At 36.4% G+C, this 14,555-nt stretch overlaps 1 protein-coding gene across 1 annotated transcript; it reads left to right on the top strand.

Moving 5' to 3' along the window:
- The first annotated feature begins 2,061 nt into the window (after positions 1-2,061).
- LOC118883362 lies at positions 2,062-12,905 on the top strand. Its single transcript, XM_036830083.1, has 5 exons — positions 2,062-2,322; positions 2,415-2,705; positions 3,138-3,205; positions 3,919-4,045; positions 12,824-12,905. Exons 1-4 carry the CDS (start codon positions 2,062-2,064, stop codon positions 4,025-4,027), a joined length of 729 nt encoding a protein of 242 aa, XP_036685978.1. The 3' UTR covers positions 4,028-4,045; positions 12,824-12,905.
- The last annotated feature ends 1,650 nt before the right edge of the window (positions 12,906-14,555 follow it).

Below are 14,555 nucleotides of genomic sequence, written 5' to 3'. Positions count from 1 at the left end.
TTTGATGCATTGTATTAGTTTCCTAGTCCTGCTCTAACGAAGTACCACAAAACGAGGGGTTTAAACAACAGAAATTTATTGTCTCACAGTTCTGGAGGCTAGAAGTCCCAGATCAAGGTGTTGGCATGGCCAGGCTCCCTCTGAATGCTCTAGGGAATGATGTGTTCCATGTCTCACTTGTATCTTCTGTTGGTTTGCTGACATTTTTATGTATTCCCTTGGCATGTGGCATAAACCCAGTATACACACGTTATCCTCTTTATGTGTGTGCCTGAGTCCAAATTTCCCTTTTTATAAGTACACAAGTCATCCAATATGACCTCATCTTAACTGATTACATCAGCAATGACTCTGTTTCCAAATAAGGTCACATTCTGAGGTACTGGGGATTAGGATTTAAACATATGAATTTTGGAGAACACAATTCAAGTACATGAGTGTTGACAAATTTATACATTTGTATTTACTACCATTATAAGGAGATATAAAACATTTCCATAAGTCCCCCAATTTTGTGTTGCTTATTTCCAGTCAATCCTCCAAATGCCCTCAGATTTGGCTATCACTGTTGTGCTTTTTATCAGTATTAGACTGAACACCTCTAGGGTTTCATATAAATATAATTATCTATGTAGTATGTACTGCTTTGTGTCTTGCTTCTTTTGCTCTGCATAATGTTTTTAAGATTTACTCATGTTGTTACATTTATCAGTAATTTTTCTTTTTTAAACATTGAATAGTACTCTGTTGTATGAATATCCATCAATTTACTCATCCATTCATCTATTGCAGATGAATGTTCCATGTTTTAGGTAATATTGAATAAAGCTGCTATGAATATTCATGTACAAGGCCTTGCCTATCACATATTTTCATTTCTTTTAGATACATAGGTAGAAGAATTGCTGGGTTATATAGCAAATATGTGTTTAAAAGATTTTTGCTCACCTTTTTTTCAAAGTGGTTGTACCACCTTTCAGTCCCACAAGTAATGTAGGAGAGCTCTTGGTTGCTCCATATGTTTGGCAAACTTGATTACATTTAATCTTTCGAATTTTAGCTGTTCAATACATGTGTAATCCTCTCTCATTTATTGTGGTTTTACTTTGCATTTACCTCATGAATAATAATGTTGAGCATTTTTTCATGTGCTATTTATATATCTACTCTGTGAAGTATCTATTCAAACCTTTTGCCCATTTTTAAAAGATTGGTTGTCTTTTTATTATTGAATTATAATAGTAAGTTTTTTATATATCCTGGATATAAGGCTTTTGTCATATATATCCATATACATATAAGGATATGTATTTTAAGCAGTATATATGTAAATATGTGTTTGCTTTTTTAATGATGTTTTTGGAGAGCAGAAAATTTAAATTTGATGGAGTGCAACTTAATTCTTTTTTGTTTTGTGTTTTATTACAAGTGTTCTTCAAAAGTCCTAATTTTGCTTTAATTTTTAAAAACTATTTTCACTGGATATAAAATTCTGTGTTGACAGTTGTTTGCTTTTAGCATTTTAAAGATGTCATGTCATTGACTTCTGGCTTATGTATTTTCTGAAGAGACCTTTGCAATCATTCTATTTGTATCCATCCCTACATAATGGTTCTTTTTCCTCTGGCAGCTTTCAAGATTTTTTCTTTAGCACTATGTAGAGATTGTTTAGTCTCATACTAAGGTCTAATCTCTTTGGGGTCTCTATGAAGTGCTCCCACTGATACGCAAGGAATAGCCACTCCCGTTGCTCAGAGCTTGTTTCCTGGGTCCTGGTGAGCTCTGGAAAAGGTTCCATTTATTCTTCTCTCATTGCTCTTTTTTGAGTCAGGCTGGTATTAAGCAAACACTCCAGGGGATCCTATGAAAATTTGTGAACCTGGGCCGACCCTGCCCAGCCGGCCATCTTCCTAGGGCCAGCGGTTCCCCCGGCTGCACTCTAGAAGAGGAGCGAGGAACTTCCTTGCAGCCAGACTCAGGGCTCTGCGCTGTGAAGGTACACAGAGCCTGAGTCAGGCCTCCCACGTGGCTCTCACCAGCCGACTTCCCGGTACGCCTGCGATGGCAAGACTGAGGAGCTCCCCTGAGATCTGGCCAGGAGTCCCCGGCCAGATGGGCCTGGCCCATCCCTACAAGGCGTCGACCTGGGACCGATCCCAAAGAGCCAGGATGCGGAGTCGCAGGATGCGCATGCGCAGTTTGGCAGTTCGCTCGCCCACCCCCCCCGACCCTCGTCCTCTCGGAGCACCTGCCCTCAGGCGTCCAGGAGCCGTAGGGCTGTGTGAACAGGTCCGGTCCAGCCTCGCAGCCCATCTTCCTGGGGTCAGCTGTTTCCCCCACTGCACTCCTGACGCGGAGCAGGGAAGGTCCTTGGAGCTAGACGCTCCGTGGCCCTGTGCCGGGAAGGTACACAGGGCGGCCTCTGTGGGAGTCAGGCCTCCGAGGCATCTCTCAGCAGCAGAGGACTTTCCCACGGGGCCCGGGACGGCAAGACTGAGGAGTTCCCGAGATCGGCTTCAGGGGAACAGGCGTCTCTGTTTGGGGGCGGGCTGGACCTTGGCAGCGCCTTGCTGCCCCGGAACTCCCAGCCTGCGGCCTGGCCTCTCCCGCCACTGCCCAGACCCGGCTGGGCAGCGGGCTGGACCTTGGCCCGACCTTGCAGTCATAAAAATAAGCCAACTCCTGTATTTGCACTTAGCCGGAAGGTGAGTGTTCATCTGTAGCTGTTAAATGCAAATAACCTTTATTTTAACTTAAAGAATTCCACCGGAAGTCTTTAATTGACTTCAGTTATCAAACATCAGAGAAGAAAAGAATTGGGAACTGTTGTCACTGCTTAATAATAAGGTTTTTGCTCCTACTTGGCTCATTGCTCTGGCCCTGCTGAGATGTTCAATGTAAGGAAATAATTATGATAATGTATCCAGAACAGATGTGCTGGAAATTGTTCCATAACTTTGATACAGTTTTAATCGACAAAACAAAACAAAAAAATCTTAGCTTCCTTTGAGAACTATAGTTGGACAACCTCTATGTTGTATATGAATTTATGTGTGTGTAAATTTACATTTTTCATAGAATGATGGTGTGTTAGATAAATGTCTTAGTGTTCATCTAACTACCGTTCATCATCTCAGTTTGCAGGTGGAAAAACTGAATATGCACTGACTTGGCCTAAGTTTTGTAGAGCTGTGAATAATTTTAAGTAAGTTCTTCAGATTTCCAATCATATTTTCTATATTTCCCTGAGATAAAGCCAGGAATAAGCACACAAACCCAATGTTAGAGTCCCGATGCCTAAATGCTTTGAATACGTCCTTGCACACTTCAGAAAGTATCAACAGTCAGTGATTATACTACAAACACTCTACCAGTAAGGGTGAGTACCACACTAATAAAGAATAAACCTAATTAGGTAATTTAATGTGTCAATTTAGAAGCATATTTGTTTGTTGCATCAGAATCTATTTTTTAAAAAGTAAAAAAAAAAAAAAAAAAAAATTCACAACATATACACTAAGTCTGTAAGACATTAAAAAGCTACCAGACAACTGGTATTGCTGTGTGAAATACTAAGAGGCCTATCAAATGCTTTTATAAATAGTACTAGTAATAACCATTTTCATAGAGTGCTTATTACTTGTCAGGCATTGTCCTAAACAGTTTATATGGAAACTCACACAGTCCACACTACAGCCCAGTGAGGAGAAGGCCATTATTATCATGTTCATATATAGATGATAAGAGTTCAGTAACTTCCTCAAAAATCACCCATAAAGTAAATATTGGAGCCAGGATTTGAACTCCTAAAATATGGCTCTAGACTCTGGCCTCTTATTAGTTATTTCTCTCCCACAGCCAGCATCTTTTACTAGCTGTATAGACAGCCTAATCTCTTTATGCAAATATACTTTTCAGAATGGGTACAAGGTGTGAAGATACTTTTGTCATAAGCAAATGCCCTGTAAAGGCATCTACTGCAGAGGAGGCTTCAGTAACCAGGCCAACAAGCTCCCCACCGGGGTAAGGGACATCACCTAGACAAGTAAGTTTCCTGTTTTTCTGCCCCACGTTTTAGCCTGTAATTGGCCTCGTGTTGTGAGGGACTCCCCAACCCCGTGAAAACCTGTCAAAGCTTTGCCCAGTAAAGGTTGTGTGTGCTCCTGCCACCTTGTGGTTGTATATTGTTCCTTGATCAGCTCTGAAATCCCCTACACTTGATATATATTTTCCATTTGGTCATCTGTTTTTTATTCCTTTGTTCCTCCTTTCCTGTCTTCTTTTGGATGAGTCAGGTATATTTAATTATTCCATTTTTTTTTTTACTTTTCCATTAACATTTTAGCTCTATATTCATTTATTTTTCTCATAGTAGTAATTTATAGGGACTGTAATATGCATTTTTTATTATATTACTGTCTATCTTAAATTAGCACATTTGTCACTTCTAAATGCAAGTGCCTTCGAACAGTTAGTTTAATTCATTTACCACCACTCCTGCCTTTTGTGCTCGTGTTATCATAATTTTTACTTCTACATTTGTGATCTGCCTTATAAGACATTATTGTTGTTCATTGAAGTAGTCAGTATTTATTTATATTTACTTTTTCCAGGGTTTGTTTACTTCAGAAGTTCTGTGTTTCCATATATTGTCATATTTTATTTAATATGAGAAAACATAATATACCGTAGTGTAGGCCAACTGCTCATGTATTTCCTCAGCTTTTATTTACCTGATACATCTTTACTTCATCTTCAGTTCTGGAGGACATTTTTGCTAGAGAGAGGTTTCTAAGTAACTTGTCTTTTTCCTTTTGATCACTTTAAAGATATTCCATGGTCTTCTGCCTTCTATAGTAATGATGACCATTAAGCTTTAAGTTTAACTTTTGACCTTTTGAATGCAAAGTGTGATTTTCTTTGGCCGCTCTTAAAAATTTTATCTTTATTTTTTGGCAATCAGACTGATAACCAATTGGTAACTAAAATGCCTAAATCACCTGTAGATTTCTCTTTTCCTTTTTTATTTTTCTTTGATTTGGGGTCATTTGTTTCTTTTCTTTTTGCGTGCTTCATATGTTTGCATTGGAGGAAAATTGTAGAAATTCTAAATGATGTTATCTTCCTCCAGGTGAGCTAAATTTTCTTTTGCAAAACAACCGCAGCACTATTGGATCACCTTGGTCCTATTGAGGCTTGGTTTTCGTCTTTGTTAGGGCTAGTTATTTTATTTTTGTCTTTATTCCCAAGGCCCTCACTATTAGAGCATAGCCTTTCTGGGGTCTCAGATTAAAGCACTGGGTCGTAACGAAAGCCACCCCTAACCTTGACTGGGTTTGAACTCCAACTTTTCTCCCTAAATCATGTGGCTACTGCCATGTCTGCTTTAGCATTTTAACCTCCCAGATGCTATTTCTAGTAAGTTTTAAAAACATTTTTGAGTGTTACCCTGTGAGCGCACAGCAGGTCAGACAATGATTTAGGGGAGATGTATATACTAATTTTTAAGCCCTCTCTCTGAGGTTTCCTTCTCCACTGGTGTTTGCCTATTAAATCCCAGCCAGTATGGCAGCACCAACATCTGGCCTCAGTCTTCTCAACACAGTAAGACTTACACTTTCTGCTTCTGCTTTATCTCCCTTGTCTGATATTTCATTATACAATTCCCTTCTCACAAGGGTTTTACCCCTTCAAGCCCGCCTATATTTGTTGCTTTCCAAAACTTTCAAATCCATGTTTTATAGATTTTTTCAGCTTTTATAGTTGTTCTGTGCTGAAAGGCTAGTCCAAAACAGGCTATTCTACTCTGGCTGGAACCAAAAAGCTACAAATGTTTGTTTTTAGAAGCTGTATTTTATTTGGAAGAGGTAATGAAACCCATGACAACAATAAAAAAATTCAGATGTTCTAAAGATATATCATGAAAAGTATATTACTTTGAATTTATAAAGTTTCCCTTTATAAATTCAACCAAGCCTCATATGGATTTACAGTCACAGATCTGCATGTCTTTGTATTTATGGATTTGTGCATACATGCATGTGAACTCTTAACCATTATGCTATTCTATCTAATTAAGAAATTAACACTCCCTTATTAATTTAAAATATTTTGGCCAGTCATTTTTCTTTTCATTTTTAAACTTGTACGTGTATGTTGTTAAATTTTTTAGATCTTTTCCTTAATGATTTCGGATGTCATTCTGCTTAGAGGAGCCATTCATTCTTACTTCAAGCCTACATTAAAAAAAAACTTCAGTGTTTTCTTCAAGCATTTTAAGGTTTTATTTATTATGTTTAAATATTGGATAAATCTAACATTTATTTTGGTATAAGGACTGAGGAAGGAGAAATCCAACTATATTTTTCCAAATGGCTATCCATTTTTCCTAGCACTGTTGTTTGAATAATTCATCTTTCCCACATAAATTTGAAAATGCTGTCTTATTTGAACTAAACTTCCATAAATATTTGATATAATTATTGGCTGTATCTTCTGATCTATTGATCTAGCTATCTATCAGCCAATACTAACATGTCTTGTTAATTTGCTTTGTAATATATTTTAATGTTTGGTATGGCTTATGGCTTACTACTTGTGCTTTTTAAAAATTGCCAGCTAGTCTCACATGTTTATATTTTCATAGGAAGTATAAAAGTCATTTTTTGTCAGTTAATAGTCCAGTTTGAGACACAGGTATAATATTGGATGCCTTATGCTTTTGGTTATAATTACAGTTCCTGCTACCATAATTTTTCTTCTTTTTATTAAACTGGATCAATGCTATCCCCAGAGCCTGTAATGTGAGGTCATATGTCACATGCACTTCATGATGTGGTGACATTCCTGCTCCCACTGTACACATCCTCACTGCCCAGCAGAATGCTTCTGGGAGAGATCATCCTTTTCGCTTTCTGTCTTGTTACAAAATAACTCTAATCCTTCTAAGTAGGATTTAGTAGACATAAATGTATAAAACATATCACAAAGAAGTATTTGATATAAATAGGCAGCAAGTTGTAGTCTCCACCAAAAAAGAATAACATAACCAATATCTTTCAACATTGAGCTGTGCACTGAATTTAGAGAATGTTTTCACTTAGTTCCTGGTTCTCATTCTATCTGCTATAAATATGCATTGCATTGGAATATACACAAACTCTAAAACTTTGCAGCTTGTACCTTTTAAGTTATGATTCCAACCTACATTTTATGAAAGCAATAAACACCATAAAGCTCATTTAATATTAACATTTTTCTTTTACATCCTTTAGTAGAGGAAAATGATCTTAATTTGATTTTTGTTCGTCTGATAAACATGTCAAATAATTCCTCAAATTCCAGTAGTGTCTTAAAATTTACAAGCTTTTTTCACATATAGTATTTAATTTGAGTTTGACAAAAAGTCCATGAAATAGAAGTTTATATTTCCATTTTACAAATGGGGAAAGCAAAAGCAGAGATTTTAAATGATTTTAGATTCAAACTCTATTTACTGAACTCCAAAATGATTTGAAAATAAAATAAGACACTTCTGCTTTAAATATGATTGCTATTAATTTTGTTTATTAAAAAAATTATTAAGAACCTATGGAGGTGATTCTGAAATTTTCCATGCATTTACTGAAATAGTGAAATTATTGAAACAGTAAAATGACATACACATTTTAACTATTACTTATATCAGAATATTATATTGTCACAGGAGGTTCAAAAATATCACTTTTTTCTCAATCTAAAGCCTGTGAAATATTTTACATCAAAAAAACAAACCATCGATAATCACAAAGACATAGAAAAGTGTTACAATCATACATTCCAAAAGGGGAAACTAAATATTTCTGTCATTTACTACTTTATTTGAAATATTTATCAACTTAATAAGGAGACATTTCTACCACATAATTTTTGAAACTGATGTTGAGTCTTTGAGAAGATTTCTGGTCTTGACTCATGTACCAAAAAAAGTATTATGTAGTTTAAGGATTTATATTGGATCTTAGTTCAGATTTTATTTTATGCTTATCGTATAGTCTAAAATCATTAGAAATATTTCACCCAGAAATGGTTAAATGAAATAGCGTAGATAAAAATTGAGCAGAAGATAAGTTTGGAGAAAAGAATTAGAAGGGCAGAGAATTAAAAGAGGCTACTTTTATAAATGAGTGGAAGACAAATGACCCTTGGTATATTTGGTTTTTTTCACAGAGTTAACAGATACAGATTAGGGACTATTTTAAATATCCTCAGTGCTTGGAGATAATCCTTCATTCATTTGGTTGATGCCATATTGAAATACAGGGCTACTGCAGTCACATAAGTAGGGCAGACACTTAGGATCAAAAGTCAATGAGTCATTTTGCTGACAAGAAGTTAAGAGTTGAAAGCTTTGATAGTGTCAGGTCATTGGGAGAACCCAAGATTTGGAAGATCAAAAAATGGTGGGAAATTAGGTGGTTGATAAATTAGGCCGGAGTCTGGAATACCTAAAGTTGATAAAGTAGAATAAACATAATAGACAAATAAAAGCAGTGAGAATACAGAAGAGAATAATAGTCTGGACAGGTTTATTTGTCTGTGATGTCAAAGAGAAATGTATGGTTCAGCTGCCCTGAAGGCTTGGGTAGGATAGATGCAACAAAGATAAGTGTGTCATATGTGTCTTGTGTACATTACTCTAGGAGAATTTATCGCTATACCTTTCCTTGTTGAAATAGTGTTATTAACCAAAATGCTTAACCTTCTAACTGCTTTGTGTAAAAAAGAAGTAGTGATGCATGTGATCTGGTGTGGACCCAACTAAGATTATTTAAGAGGATATTAGTCCATTGCAATGTAAGTTCTACTTTGATGTATTGATTTTACTGCCTTTAAGAGACTTGTTACATTATAAATCAGGATTTCATTGAATACTGCCATATTTTAATCATTAATGTTTTTATTCATAGGGTAGAGTTTATAAATACTTGTACATTTTTGATTTATGTACAAGAATACATACACGTAGTATATGCATATTAAGAACAATTTATGTATGATCACAAGACCAATAATTTATTTCTTATATATGCATTTTTTCTTTTTATCTGCACACACTATTTCCTTACAATACCACAGATGACAAAGCGTTGAAATTGTAGCATCTCACATGTAATACAGTAAATGTGAAACTTTGCAAACATTTGAAAATCAGAATATAAATTAGGAAATCATTCATGTGCTCTTTATTAACAGGTATTACTAAATATAAACTTTATTGCATGTGTTAAATTGTCTTTTCTGCTTTATACGAGTCATCTTGTTTAAACCATTTAAACATTTTCCTTTTGGCAATTTGAAGAAATATAACAATTCCGAAAGGAAAGAAGGAATGTTCCTCCACAGTGAAAAAAAAAAATTAGACCAACCCACAGATAATTTCTGCTGGTTCTAATGGCTCTTACCCAGCTCTTTTGGTTAATATGACATTCTGTTTGACAGTAGCCTTCAGTGTAGCACTGCCAGAGAAAGCTAGCCTGGGCGTGCAGCAGCCAAATATTCTTCCACGTCCTCACACGCTGAGTAAATCTTTGCTTACTGGCAGCCTTGCCCGCTGGTTGGAGCACTTGACTGGAAAGGAGAAACAGATATAGATGTGAAAACTTGGGCAGGGTGAAAGAGGAGAAATGGAAAAGTTCAGGAAAAAACAAGGGGAAAGGATTTGAGGATTCTTTTCCATAAAAATAAAAAAGTCAAAAAATTTTAGAATGATGAATCAAAGCGAGAAATGTTCCTATGTAATTCATAGCCACACAACGATTGCTTCCATGGATTTTAAAAGCAAAGCCATACAATGAAAAAAGTCTTTAGATAGAAGTATCGACAGTATTGACTTTTTGATAGGTTATTTACACTTAGAGGAAACACAGTTCTAGCCAGAGTAAGATGAAGGTTTACTTCGAGGGAAACATGCCTCCGTAATAAACAAGGAAGTACTGTCTTTGTTCTAATTATTTATGAGCCAAAATTTAGCATATATATTATTATTTAGATAATTTAAATATTAAGAATATTTAATTGTAGGGTAATAACCTAAGTAAAGCATAATTGAATTCCTAAGAATAATATAACCATAACTAACATAAACATTGTAATAATATTTATTGAGTGTCTGTTATGTTCTAGATGCATATAATTTATTCTACACCTTATATAGTGAAGTAGATAAAACCTAAAAGCTTTCATTTTTGGAAAGATGACAGTGAGGATCAAGAACAAATAAGTCTTTGAAAGACAAATATGTTTTCAAGAGCATTATTGAAAATAACTACAAGTATAGATTAAAATATTTAGAACTCTTAATGCCACATGCTTCCTATCCTGCAGCCATTTTTTTTTTCTACAGCCATTTTTAAGCAAACCATTTCCATAAGTAAAATGTATACAGGTAATTGAATTTGTGTGAGGATAGAACAACAAACCACTGTCTTACAGTATCAGTAGGTGACTAAACATCCATGAATGGAAAATGTATGAAAAACTGGCTAATAGCAGCCCTTCCATCAGATTTATCTATAAAGATACTAGACAGGAGAAGATAGATACGTAAATTTACATAAGCATCAGTTGTTCAAGGAGAGGTTTAGATATCTTGGAAGAGCTGGATGTGTCATGTAAAGGATTAAAACAACAAAATATTACATAAAGAAATTAGGATTAATAGAATAATAAGGCATAAAATAAAAGGATGCACATGATGTGGGTGAGTTACGTTGAAGGCAGGACAGACATAGAAAGCAAATGAGAATAATGGAGCAGGTATCAGGGGGTTAAAGATCATCAGGGTAGCTGGAAAATAAAGGTATCCCTGAGCACTAATAGTAAGATAGATGTAGCTGGTGAATGAATGAGTTGAGAGATCAAATTAAGAAACTCTCCTAAAAAGCAGCAAGATCGTATAAAGTTATAGAAAACATACAATTGCTAAGAGAGAGTGAGGCCAGAAATAGAAATACATAAATCCACACAGAAGCTTCAGAAAAAGAGAAAAATAAAAGTAAAAAAAAAATTTTGAAGAAACAATTTACAAAAAATTTCCCAGGATTGAAAAATACATGTGAAAGACTTGAGATTGCAAGTATTCAGAGAGTACAAAACAGGAGAAAGGAAAATTCACACCTAGTATAGTGAATTTTAAGAATATCAAAGTCAAAGGGAAAATTCTAACTATTTTCAGAGAGAATGAAAAGACCTACAAAAGAATAAGTTTCAGATGAACATCAAGCGTTTCAATAGCACCACTGGGTACAGAATTTCAAAGGGGTAATATTTCTTAAGTTTTGAAAATAAAGAACTTAGAATTTTCTATTCAGACAGGTTGCTTAGGAAACTCAGGACTTGAGAGACTCCTTGAGGGTGAATTCCCTGGGTTTCTTTATTGCTTCATCCTGACATCCTGGTTAGGGTGTTGCAGAAACCTCCAACCTGGAACCATCTAAGGATACAGATATTTTTTAAAAAATTCCAAGAAAAGGGTAGCCTAAAAAAGAAAACGTTTTTGGCAGTATCTCCTCTACTCTACTCAAACATCCACAGAACAACTGACCCCGCCCCCATGGTTCCAGAGAAGTGGAAGGTGAGGTTGATCTTTCAACCCACACCTGCCTCACAGAATCCAGTGATGCTCTGAATGCCCCCCCCGAGTGCTGACAGGATCAAGTAGGCAGCTGACCTTCCCTCCTCAACCAGCTGAAGCAGGAGGTGTTTCCATTCCTTCGCTGGGGTGATGGCAGTGGGGCTGAGCAGAGCACTGATGTCTATTCCACAGCCAGCAGAAGCAGGCAGCAATCCCTCCAGCACTGCAGCCAGGTAGTGTCAATGTGATCCAGGGGTGAGGTAAGCCTCCACTGCAACCTGGCCTCAAAGAAACCGAACAAGGTGGCGCAAAGCCGGCTACTCACTCCTCTCCTCCAGATCAGTAGGTCTCAGTGGGGAGGCTGAGTATCTACCTTCACCCGGGATCAATGAGGCAAAAAGAAGTGGTAAGAAGTAAGGCTAGTCTGTATTCTGCTTCTCCCTCTCTCTTCCCCTAGTGGCAGGGGGCCCAGCGGGGAGTTGAGTTTGTACCCCTGCTTGGAGATGGTAATGCTGCACTAGTAGACACCCCACTTGTGTGGGGTAAGGTGGTGAGGCCAAGCAAGAAGCTGATCCCAAATGCCTACTTGGCCCTTGTGTATGTTTCAACATGGAAAAGGTCTGCTCTAAATGTAAGTACAATACACACACATATATTTATTTATTCCAGTGTCTCATAATGTCTGAAAGTCTAGAATGCAATAAAAACCATATCAAGAACCAGGGGAATATCATACTATGGATGAGAAAAGACAGTCAACAGATGTCAAAAAAGAAATCAAACATTGGAATTACCTGACAAAGATCTTAAAGTAGCCGTGATAAAAGCACTTAAACAAGCAATTAAAAGTTCTCTTGAAATGAATGAAAAAAAACAAAATCTCAGCAAAGAAAATATCAAAAAGGAACTAAATGGAAATTATTGGACTGAATAATACAATAACTAAATACATAATTCTCTGGATGGGTTCAGTAGTGGAGTGGAGATGTCAGAGGATAAAATAAGTGAACTTATGGACATATTCAATAAGATTTACCTGATTTAAGTAACAGAGAGAAAATGGAATAAAGAAAGTTAGTGGAGTCTGGGACTGTGGGAAAAAAATCACACACTGTTTACCTTTGTGTTCTGACAAATATATCTTTCAAGAATACTCTGGAAAATGATACTGTTGGGCCTACCTAATACTCTTTCCTCATTTGTTTATAGAACCCCAATATTCTCAGGAGCTAAAATGTCCAAGGAAAGTGCATCCTTCCCTACTCCCCAAGGGATGAAGCATGAATATCTAAATGAAGCTTGGTTACCACATTTACTCTGTCACAGATTTTTATAGAGATGATGAGGTGATCGAGTTACAGAAGAAGATATTTAAGGAGACATCTGCTTGGGGTCAAGGTGGCTCTGGGAAGGATTTTGCTCCATGGATATAAAGAGAGCAAGATAAACACACTCCTACCTTGAACAAAGTTCTGTGGAGATAGGACAGCTTGGAGTTGTGCTTTTCATTATGTAGCTAAGAAGTGACAAGCATTTATTTTAATAAAAGCTAATATGCTGAGGATGGCAAAATGGAAAAACAGTGAGAACCTAGGACGTTAATAATTTTGTTGAGTTATGACATCAGGCCTAAAACTTCCTGTCTCCAAAGTTGTTAAACATCTTTATTTCATAAATCACCTTATTTGAGCATTGTATTTGTTGCAGTCAAAACTATTTTCAGGGACTTCCCTGGTGGTGCAGTGGTTAAGAATCCGCCTGCCAGTGCAGGGGACACTGGTTCGATCCCTGGTCTAGGAAGATCTCACATGCTGCAGAGCAACTAAGCCCGTGTGCCACAACTACTGAAGCCTGCGCACCTAGAGCCCGTGCTCCGCAACAAGAGGAGCCACTGCAATGAGAAGCCCGCGCACCACAACGGGGAGTAGCCCCTGCTCGCTGCAATTAGAGAAAGCCAACGCGCCGCAACGAAGACCCAACGCAGCCAAAAAAAATAAATAAATAAAATTTAAAAAGAAATAAAATTTCTCTCATTATAAAAAAAAAATACATTTGCAGCTGGCACAGTTACATGAACATTACTCATGATTGTTTCATGGTCACCTCTAAATATTCTTTTATTTCCTTAAAATCAAATTTTCTGGGCCCACTTGAACTAATTTAAAACTATTAGGTCTTCTATTAGAATATTTTTTTCTATGCTTGAGCTTCAGTTTTCTTTTTTTTCCCGGCTTTATTGAGGTGATATTGACAAATAGAAGTTGTGTATATTTTCAGTGTACAATGTGATATGTATGTATATATATGTATGTATAGATGTATATACATATGAGTATACATACATTGTGAAATGATTACCACAATTAAGCTAATTAACATAATCGGCTCCTCATGCAGTTATCAGTTTTTTTGTGTGTGGTGAGAACATGTAAGAACTACGCTCTTAGCAAATTTCAAGTATACTATATAGTTTTATTAACTATAGTCAATATGCTGTACATTAGATCTCCAGAAATTATTCGTCCTGTACTACTGAAACTTTGTACCCTTTGATTAAAACCTCATTTTAAATGAGGACTAAAACCCCACCATACCCCCAGTCCTTGACAACTACCATTCTAATCTCTGTTTCTCTGAGTTCAAGTTTTTAAGATTCCACATACAAGTGGGATCATGCAGTATTTGTCTTTCTGTGCCTGACTTATTTCATTTAGCATTATGTCACCCAGGTTCATCCATGTTGTCACAAATATAGAATTTCCTTCTTTTTTAAGACCGAAAAATATTGTGTGTATGATAGATAGATAGACAGATAGTCACATTTTCTTTATTCATTCATCCCTCAGTGGACACTTAGGTTTTTTTCCATATCTTGGCTATTGTGAATCATGATACAGTGAACATGGGAGTGCAAATATTTCTTCCTGATACTGATTTCATT

The sequence above is a fragment of the Balaenoptera musculus genome, chromosome 17 (assembly GCF_009873245.2).
Source record: "Balaenoptera musculus isolate JJ_BM4_2016_0621 chromosome 17, mBalMus1.pri.v3, whole genome shotgun sequence".
Lineage (NCBI taxonomy): Eukaryota > Metazoa > Chordata > Mammalia > Artiodactyla > Balaenopteridae > Balaenoptera > Balaenoptera musculus.
Note: the sequence above shows the minus strand (reverse complement) of the source record. Positions and strands in the feature narration are given on the sequence as shown.